This window comes from Atta cephalotes (genome assembly GCF_000143395.1).
Source record: "Atta cephalotes unplaced genomic scaffold scaffold00016, whole genome shotgun sequence".
In the NCBI taxonomy this organism is placed as follows: domain Eukaryota; kingdom Metazoa; phylum Arthropoda; class Insecta; order Hymenoptera; family Formicidae; genus Atta; species Atta cephalotes.
Window position 1 is genome coordinate 4,553,794 of NW_012130080.1, and position 10,900 is coordinate 4,564,693.

Consider the following 10,900-nt stretch of genomic DNA (forward strand, 5'->3'; position numbering starts at 1 on the left):
ATATATATTTGTTCAATATGTGAAATTGAAAAATGAAACTATGTCAATTATATAAGTATATGAAAGCACATTGTTTGAACTATTAACTGTTGTGTGAACAATTCTTATTAAATGTCTTGTTATCTAATAAAAATATGAATACATTTCTAAAATGTAGATAATTTATCCCATTGACTTGAACAATTTGATAAAAAACAACTCAGATTAAAAATCAAATTAGAAGAATAAATTAGAAATTCATAATTTATATTTTTAATTTACGTTGAACAGAAAAAATTGATGCTATGTCTAAATATACAATCGTACATCATGACAAATTGCAGCGTCAAATTATGTTTTGATTTCTGTAATTTTTGTAAAAATTTGAATTTAGTGTAATAATATCTCCAAATGCATATTCGTTATGATTTTTCTTGTTTCGATTATGTTTAACATGAATGTATCTTTTGTTCTCAAGAAGAATGATGTATTTAGAAGGTTATATAAAATTAGACAAAATCATATGGAATTATATGGCATAGAATCATGGAAGAATATTTGGTGAATCTTCGTTTGGATAAACCATTACCCGATATAAGGGTATGTAACATTAATGGTTTCATTTCCTTCGCTTGTCTTCACTTGCACGCGTGTGTGTAATTTTACTCGACAGCCTTTATAATCAGCATTCAAGAACTTTTCTCTGATACTGATGTTGAACAAACATCCATGCGATTCAATTATACGCTTCACCGACCTCATTTAAATAATCCTTACTTAGAATGAAGAACAGTTGCAAAAGCACTCCTTGGATGCTAGCTTGGAAAAGAAACCTATAGATAGAGCACTACATATCCTTTTGTAAGTAAATTACGCGTTTTAAATTCTGATATCGAATAATTAATGATTCTCAGTCTTTATTAATTTAAAGATAAAATCTTAATACGTATTTGCATAATATATTTTTTAAACTTTGAAGGAAATCTTCATATTCTCGTATAAGTAAATTACATGCTTTAATCCGATATTATTGAATAATTCAATATTTATATTGTTTTTAAATGATCTTTTTCTAATTCAAAGTTCTTAATTGATATCTTTTTAACATGATATATATTATGTGATATATAATGTGATAGTTTTAATCGTTATTTCTGCTTATCAATATTTTTCTTACTATTACATAAATGCCGATATATATATTGAGTATTAAAATTGTTATTAGCTGAAAATTTCTATGTACGCGAGCTTGCACACGCAGAGAGCAATTTTACCTGTATTGCCTCGATAACTCGACCTGTTAAACCTTGATCGGAAATGCGTAATTTACTTGCGATTGCCGAAACAAGGTCAGCACGGCGTTAATTAAATCTCGCGAACATATATAAGCGTGTTTTCAAGGTAGCAGTAGATATTCTTCAATGTAGGTAATGATGTATTTATACGATAATTTACAATCGGACTGACGAGCATTAAATCTCTGTAAATCTACAAGCAATACTTGAAAGCTTTAGTTTATATTTATGAACACTTAATCTTATGATACGCCACAATTTTACAAGATTTAAAAAATCTATTATGCAGGTAAAAAATACTATTCATAATAAAGTGAATGGAGATAAAGAATTATAATCGATAAAGTGCAATTGTTTCAATAATTTCTTTAAAATTAGAAATAAGAAGAAAATATATTCTCTGAAATATCAAAAAAGTAATTCATGAATGCTAACAATTGCTGTGATAAATAAAGAATTGATAAAAAGAAACATTAAAAAACAGATACACCTATATACGTATTTAATAATTATGCAAGTTTTCAAATTGAACGTTCGAATGTTCCTCCTGTAAACAATATAAAATGACTATAGTCATAACAATCGCAAGACTATGATTGACGACGATCCTTTCAATGTCATCGCATCCGGAATGGATCTCCAGCGTTCGGGAAACACTCGGTCGATTATTGCGTAGATTCTTTTTCCCGATGCGTCGGGGCCGGCGCATCGGATTGCCGGATGACGCGATCATTAAATCATCTTTTGTGTCACGCCAGCGGGTTACGCAACAGCGCCCTCGGCGTATACTAACTGTGTGCATCCACGGGATGCGTCACGACGTGCGCGCGTCTTCTCGACAAATCCAATTGGTAGTTGATACGTGGGTCGCGTTCGTCGCGTATTTGTGCGCGCCCAGCAGTCGTGTTCTGAGTACCGAGCGTTGGGGCATTAAATGGATGTGACCGATAGACGCAGAGATCGGATACTCGCCTCGCTCGCTGTTCAGTTGTCATTTACGTTTTCGCGAGTTGCACGTGGCCGCTTTTTCCGCGCATTCGCGTATTGTGTCATTTGTGTCATGGGAACGCGTACGCGCGTGCCATTCGCGTGAGAGGTACATACATCCCCGACCGCGATTGATCGATCCTGCCGCTCTCGCTGACTGCGACGAAGTCGATGAGTAAGATGCGCCTCGAAAATGCTGCAAGAGGGAGATGAAACCTCATACGAGATCGCGTCCGATCCGTGAGTACCCGAACGCGTCTTCCCCGTCGGCATGTCATGTCACCTCACGTAGCGTTGCATCGCGTGAGGTCGATCAAGAGTTCATCCCCTTGCCGGGAATCAAGTTTGTTACCCTTCTCATCCCGCGCGCGCAACTCCTAAAAATAGCCACGCGGTCGTTCAAGGAGCAGCGCACTGTCCTGTCATAGTTGAGCGCGCTAATTATAGTCCTTTAAAGACGACATTCCACGCGCGAGGGATGTCAGGATCGTGAAAGGTTCGCGGAACATCCGAGAGATTAGGTTAACTAAACGCATCGAATAGTAAACAATTTTTATTTATTATTTATTATGGATACTTTCTATTTGGTGACACAAATATACAAGTATCTTTTTCTGTTATTCTTTGAATATCAAGAAAGATAGAATTGATGTTATTAAGAGGGTTTGCTTTACTGTAAGAGACATAGATGACACAGTGTAAGGGATTCTGCACAATAAAAGAAACAGGGAACAGAGAATATAAGAATTTCAATCTATCAGAAACTATGTATTCCACAATACATGATTTCTGATAGGATGAAATTCTCTGTTTTTTGTTTCTTTTATTGTCCCTAACAGTCCATTATTACATCCTTGTTTACCAATTTAAAGATGAAATGATCACGACTCACTACAATGTGTTTCTTAATGGAAAGTATCTATAAGACAAGTATGATTATTTCATCTTTATTGTTAGCAAACAACAAGAATGTATTGATTCATTATATTGCACCGTGTTATCTGTTTCTTGCTAAATCACTCTTAGTAACACAAGTATCATTCTATCGCTATTCATTGAATGTCAAGAAAGATAGACCAATGTTTATGTCAACTCATGTTAATAAATGGAAAACATCTGCTACGAAGTGCTTCCCATTTATAGTATTTCCCAGCAAGATACACAGTGTAAGATAAAAATTTAAATGGATGGGCAAATTAAAAGAATGTAATGATTCACTGTATTACACTGTGTAATCTATTAGTAAATTCGATTACTTGCATTACATCAAATTAGTACATATTAAAAACAGATATACATGAAATTAACAAAGTTAAATGTTAAAAACATATAAATATTTTAATCAATTAATTATTTAATAATGGCATTGTTATGTTAGTTAATAAAATATACATGTATTATTTCATTGTCAATGTTGATTATATTATGCTAATGCATTGAGTTATTGTAGATAAATAAAGTAATCTTCAATGTGTACTAATTTAGTGTAGTGCAAATGACCAAATTCACCATGTCTTCTGCTGAGAAGCACAGATTGAAAATGACAGTAGATGTTTTCCATTTAGTGACATATTGACAAACATCAGTCTGTCTTTCTTGACATTTAATAAATAACAAAGAATGATATTTGTGTCATTAAATGGCTCAAGTATCTTGGCAAATGTATTACATTGTATAGCGAAAGTCAAGCCTATCAGTTTTTTTACATATGATTCATTAAATTGTTTAAATGTTAAAGTTACTTGACCCAAGTATTACTGCATTATCTTCTTGATCGACCATTACCGATCCTTAATGTTTTCAGTTTCTTTGAAATGAATAAATAATTTACCAAGTTCTTTAAACAATTGGAAACCTGTCAGAATGCTTAGACTTAAACTTGTAAACAATCTATTATCTTTAATATGTACATGTATTTTTTTGTTTTTAAATGTAAGAAGATATAGTTAAAAAATAACAACATTCATTAATTATTCGTAAATTATCAGCAATATATATATATATATTCAAATAATTTTGCATATCCTTTTACGAATCAAAAGTGCAAGATGATGATTTTTTTCGTCATATATGTTATTTCTTAAGAAAATATTTGGTATTTTTTCAGGAAGGGAGATGAGATTCAGAAACTTAGTGTTATACAAAGTCTACCAAGTCTTTTAGCTACTGATAAACAATCATGTATGTCTCGAGTGGTACCTAAGATGCAGCAGTCTCTGGCTACTGCATCAACTGAATTTCACATAGCTGCATCAACCACATTCAAAACAATTTTAGAGCAGAAGCTTGTCAGCCATAATGTTTTTAGTCAGACATTCCTTCAAAGCATATTAAATTCTTTAGACAGTCGTGATCGAGGTAAACATATTTAATTAAAATAATTATTACTTTAGAGAATACAATATTTTATAGTTGAAATTTAAATATTATTTTTGTACTGTTTGTCGCTATAATTGCTTCTAACTTTTATTATATGTGTTAATGTTAAAGTTATCTGTCATGCATGGTTGGAGACCTTGCTAGATGTGATAGACTTACTGCCGGTAGAAGTCATAAGAGCACAGGTTTGTACAGGCAATTAAAAAAATTGATATGTTTGATATTTTATTTAAACAGATGAAAAAAGGAAATTCTTTTATTTATTTATTATATATCAACAAATATTAAATTCAGAAAGAAACTAATATAAATAAATTACAATTATGCGCATCAGCTAATAAAACTTTAAAAAAATATATTTATATTATAAATCAATGTTTGAGATATTAAATTGCTGTAAATGTAATAACATAGCACTGCATAGCACTTTTGGATGGATGGTAACAAGAACACTCTCACATACAGATTCTTCCATTGACTATAAGTAAAGGACAATTGTCACAACCTATCTACTCCAGGATAACGTGCAGCAGGTTATTAGGAAAGATTTGTACAAGATTTGATTCTGCAATGTGAGTATATTCAAATATACTTTTATTTCATCGTTTTTATACGCAGTAAAAGCTTAATATATGATAATTTATTAAAAGTTTATTCAGCAATATTTAGCAGTATTAAATTAGATCATATTGGCCACAAACAGTTACCTATTATTTTATCTTTGTACATAAAGAATATTAAAACTACAAAAAGAATATTAAAACTTCTACATAAAATATTTAAATAATTTTTAATTCATTATTTACAAATTCTAAATAATTATTATGAAAATTTTAGGATACAGAAAGAAGTTCTACCAACAGTGCACTCCCTTTGTCAGGATGTAAACAGTGAAGTGCGAGCTAGTATCTGTTTGCAGCTGCATTTTGTTGCAGAAGGTCTTGATGCTGAATCTGTAAAACCTGCTTTGCTACCATCTCTTGTAGAATTGGCAAGTGACGAAGAAAGCAGTGTAAGATACGCCTCTGTACAGACAATAGTCTATTTACTACCTCATCTTCAGGAAGGTGAGTAATTGTATATTTTAGAAATATTTTTTAGATATTAATAAAAAGAATAAAAATTACATAGATACAGTATAGATACAGTATAGATTAAACAGATACAAATTAAGCAGTAAAAATTAATTTAAGTATAAATTGTCTACAGATATAAAAACAAATATAATAGCCCCACTTGTTAAAAAGTTGTGTGAAAATGCAGTTAAATCGAATGATAATGTGATATGTGTAACAGCACAAGAATTGGGAAAACTTGTACTTGGCCTAGAAAGTAAGAAACAATTTTTTTGCATTTATATTGACAGCAGTTCGATCTTAAATAATGTTTAAATGACAAAAATGTATATGTGTTATTTCAGAATGTTTATCAATGTCAGAGAAAACATGGTTTATAAAATACTTTCAACAACTTGCACAATTGGGAATATCACCACTGAAGAAAGAGAAACCACATCTTACGTTTGTAAGTATTATAAACTTTTTATATAAACTAAGTATGGATACATGTATTAAATAATTTTTCTATAGAAAAAACTCGTGTAATATATTTAATGTATAATATTTATTATATGTATTGAAAATAATTTATAAATTTAATATTAATACAATATTTTGTGTTTTAGATTAGCAACAATCTTACACAGGATGAACGATATGTTGAATGTAGAAGGCATTGTGCATTTAATTTGCCAGCAATGTTCATTTTCGTAACAAGTTCTCCAGAAGATGTAAATGCGATACTTACAACATTTAATGAATTGGCAAGTGATCATTATTATATGGTTCGGAAAACAGTTGCGTGTGGGATTCATGAAGTAAGATTTTAAATATTACACTTATTGAATATTGCACTATTAAATTTTAGTAACATTTGTTACGTACAATAAAACATTACTTATAGGTAGCAAAGATTCTAGGGCCAAAAAACACACGAATAAAAGGAAATTTAATAAAATTGCTAAAAGATGATTCCGAGGAAGTGCTTCAAGGTTTAATTCCTCATATAGGATTAACACTGGAATATTTAGTTGAAAGTCAAACTATTGGAACAGATAAAATGGTAATTTAATTTTGTCACATATACTTTGTAATTCAGAATCATGTTCTTAAGATATGTTTTCATTATATTATTCATTATATTATAATTTTCATTATATTATTATTTCATTATAGGATTCTTCTTTGATAGAAATAAGTAAAGCTTTATTAAAGTGTGAAGCTGAAGTTGCAGGCACACACAATTGGAGACTGGCATTATTAATGCATACGCAGTTAGAAATTTTACCTAAATGTTTTCCCAGTGATTTTATATACTCATATTTTATTCCAATGGCTTTCTCCAGAATTTTAAATGCAGTAAGTCTAAAATATTTTATTCTTCTTTGAAGCACGATTTACAGTTTTATTAAACGTGTGAATTTAATTCTACAATTTTAGCGGCCAATACCAGTACGTCTTGCCGCAGGAATACTTTTTCTTCTCCTCCTACGATATAATACGAAACCTATACAAAGAACGGAACTGCGTAATAGAATCTTTATAGATTTAGCTAATAGTTCTGACTGTTACGCGAGAATGATGTTCGTTCGTATGATGATCGAAGCATTAGAAATCTTTTCTTCTACATATTTTAAAGAGCATTTTTTCAATGTTTTATTGAATCTGGCTGAAGATCCGGTAGCTAATATAAGAATGAAAGTAGTATCCTTAATGCCACAGTTGAAAAATCAATTGTGGATGCCAACCGATAAGAAATTGTTAACATCATTGGAGACAGTTGTGAGACATTTGATAAACAATGAAAAGGATAGAGACGTACTATTTACTTTAAAAAGTGTTACACAGAAGTTGAATGAAATAGATGTCAAATACGAAAATCAAAGAGTAAGTAATTTAAAAATATCTAAGTTATATGAAAAATATGTTTCTCTGAATACTTTTTTGTACTTATGTAGTTAACAACGAAGCTTACTAAACAAGATATAGAAGATGCCAAAAAGTTGGAAGAAGAAAAAAGGTTGTTGAGCATAAGTGCAAGAAAATCAATCATTGGTGATACTATAGGTAAAAAAGGTACTTTTACTAGAGTTACTTTTATACTATTAAATATTATATATCTATATCTATATATTGTCAGTGATGTATGTTTATATGTCAAACATTATTATTGAGCAAAAACATTTATTTGTATAGTATATATACTACAGGAAGAATCTTAACTAATTACGAAACTTCATATTCAAATAAAATATATGTTTTAATCATAGAATCATAGAATGTATTTTATTTGGTTATATATAATTTGTTCGTTATTTAATAGCAATAAGTAGTCAGAACTTTTTAACTTTTATGTTTTTAAAAATTTTTATTAGAAAAGAAATTAATATTAGCTAAGAATTTAAATAATAAATAATATTTGTTTAGGTTGGACAAGAACGGGAACTGATAGTTCTACAAGAAAATTGTAAGTTTAATTGAAATTATATATTTCAATTTATTAAATAATATAAATTGTCAAATTATTATTGTTGTTATCTTCTATTAAATTTATGTTTTAGATCACAGTCTAAAGGTGAGCATTTAATGAAGAATATGGAAGAATTACATGAAACAAAATTGTTATTAATTAAATGTAAGCAACTCATATTATTTAATGACAGAAGTTGGGAAGCAGAAATTCTTATCCAAGTAATCCTATCGTCTGTCTCTTGCAAGTCCAAGCCAATTTTCCAAAGTACAAATTTTTAATTTGTGTTAGCGATTGAAGAGAGTGATTAATCGGATTTTAATAAATGCTAATCAAAATTAGTTGCAAAAAAGCTTACTAAGACAATTATATCAACAATAATGAAGATATTAATAAACTTTTAATTTTAAATTTATCTGAACTGAAATATGATGTTTTGCAGATGGAACTGCATCCTCGCGTCAAGTAATCGAAAGCTTAAAAACAAGGTAAAGAGAATTTGGTAAAGAAATATAAAAATAAATTTAGAAGAATATAAAACTAATGCATGTTTAAAAATAACATAATTAGTTTTATAAGCTTAAATTAAAAATTTTGAAATTAATGAATATTATGGATAATTATATAAATATATTGGTTACTATTTATTATTTAATTTATTATATTATTTATTTATTATTTAATTAAAGATTTTTTACTAATATGTACTAAAATACGAATTAATGTTTTGTTAACCAATCTAATTATAAGTTATATTTGCTTTGTATCTAACAGAATTCAACTAACACATCCATGGGAAAAAATAGGGCATTTCAACTCACATACTAATTCATCGCATTTTAACTTTGTGAATGGATCATCTAATGATTATATTACGCCTAAACCACAATGTAACTGCTCCAAGTTAACAGTATTCCAAGCTCTCTTGACATTGCCGGATGCTTGTGAACAAGAATACGAAAGTGACTCTCAATGTTCGTATTACGATACTGACAACGATCACACAAACTTTAGAAAGCATTCAGTCCAAACGAACGAATATAGTCCTTCCACCTTTACAAAATCTTTTTTTCTATCGCTTGTAAGAGATAATAAACAAGAGCAGCAACATTCTCTACTAACACGGGATTATTCACATGAATTTTCTACTAACATCAGTGGTAATGATAGAGCACCGAACTTTGCCGCTTTAAAAGCATTAACAAACGCAGCTCACTTTAATTCCTGTTGGACTTTTAGTTCCATGCCAGAAATATCCATGATGCAGTCAGACGATGAATTCTTGGTAGACACGGGTATCAGGATACCCACTCAATTCTCCATTTCTCAAAGTACATCAAAAATTCCGCATTTGCAAGATTTTATCGCTACAAGGAGGCAATTAAATAATACTACTATTCGACCTAGACGAGGCAGTATGAATTTCGATAAAGGAAAGTTTAAGAGACATTCCTCCATTGAATATGAAGATTGCATGAAACGTAGGACAAGTGAGAATGAATCATCGAGAAGTACATCGATTTCAATAGACTACGAAGAGGGCTTGCGACAACATAACATGGTGAAGGAGAATTTGAGTGGTCAACACTTGTCTAAGACAGATGCGAGAACTAAAAGATATTCTGCTCCACAAGGAAGAACTAGATTTGGGTGGGATGCTAATCAAGAGCGATCTTTAGACGAGAAATTTAAAAGAAATTCTTTGATATTGGATAAAGAAAAGTTAAAATTCACTAATTCTAAATGCACTCTGGATCGAACCAAACGGCATTCCACCAATTTCAGTTTAAAGCTCCCTGATACTAAAGAAACGAAGCAGCTTGTAAAACATCATAGTCTGGAGGATCATACCACGGTACGTCGTGCTGTAAAAGGATACTTTTCAACTTTGGACGTGAATCATAATCAGGGTCTTAGTAAAATTCCCTTGAGAAATGTTGAATCTCGTAGCAGGACCGCGCCTGCCACCAGAGCATCTAGCCCTGTACATGTAGAAACACGATTGAGATTTGACATTGAGAATTGTGATGATTCTCAAAGTTCTGCTAATGACAGACATTTGAATAGATTTAGCTCAAGTGACGAAGAGGTCGATAAATTATGTAGGATGCTATTACATTCTCAAACGGCACAGAGTAGTACAGGAATAACACCAAGAAGTAATAGAGAGAGATATCCTGTTCATTTGTTGATGAAAAAGCTATGAAATGTATAATTCTGTTATACAATTTCTATGACTCTTCAATTATTTTAGTATTTAGTGATCATATAATGAGGTTTCTATACAGCTCTACATTTAATTAAAAGATTTAAATAGAAGTCTATCGAAATCTAATTCAAAATTATACGTAACAGTTTTTTTAGTTTCTTTATTTAAACCAAGCTTATGATTGATAGATCTAATTAATAAAATTTTATCTTGCGTAAATAAATCCTTCATTATATAGCATTGCAATCAAATATATAATATTCTCACACTATTCAATATCGATAACATATAATAAAGTCTCAATATCTATTTCATTTGTTTTTAAACTACATTGTACGATATGTACTGTTAACGTTTTGATTAAATTTAAAATCATAAATATCTTAACATTATTAATAATTTGTCGAGGCAGAACATTCTTAAAAGAATCAAATCTTTAAATAAAATTATCTAAAGAATTTGGCACAAGAATCGTTTTGAGATAATTTATACAATTTTTAATTGCATATTGGTACTAATGAAA

At 30.2% G+C, this 10,900-nt stretch overlaps 1 protein-coding gene across 1 annotated transcript; it reads left to right on the forward strand.

Moving 5' to 3' along the window:
• Nucleotides 1–2,454: 2,454 nt before the first annotated feature.
• Nucleotides 2,455–10,374, forward strand: LOC105618329 (serine/threonine-protein phosphatase 4 regulatory subunit 4-like). The gene is made up of 16 exons (XM_012199871.1): nt 2,455–2,501; nt 4,369–4,619; nt 4,752–4,825; nt 5,106–5,212; nt 5,478–5,707; nt 5,850–5,972; nt 6,061–6,164; nt 6,325–6,516; nt 6,603–6,761; nt 6,875–7,057; nt 7,139–7,585; nt 7,657–7,774; nt 8,126–8,165; nt 8,260–8,273; nt 8,611–8,656; nt 8,943–10,374. The coding sequence occupies exons 1-16, from the start codon at nt 2,455–2,457 to the stop codon at nt 10,372–10,374; spliced, it is 3,567 nt and encodes a 1,188-aa protein (XP_012055261.1).
• The last annotated feature ends 526 nt before the right edge of the window (nt 10,375–10,900 follow it).

Excerpts from the sequence above, each read along its gene's own strand:
- LOC105618329 (XM_012199871.1), top strand. The coding sequence starts at position 2,455 with ATGCTGCAAGAGGGAGATGAAACCTCATACGAGATCGCGTCCGATCC. Across the intron at positions 6,165-6,324 it reads AGAAACCACATCTTACGTTT|ATTAGCAACAATCTTACACA; the intron begins GTAAGTATTATA and ends TTTGTGTTTTAG. Across the intron at positions 7,775-8,125 it reads TGATACTATAGGTAAAAAAG|GTTGGACAAGAACGGGAACT; the intron begins GTACTTTTACTA and ends ATATTTGTTTAG.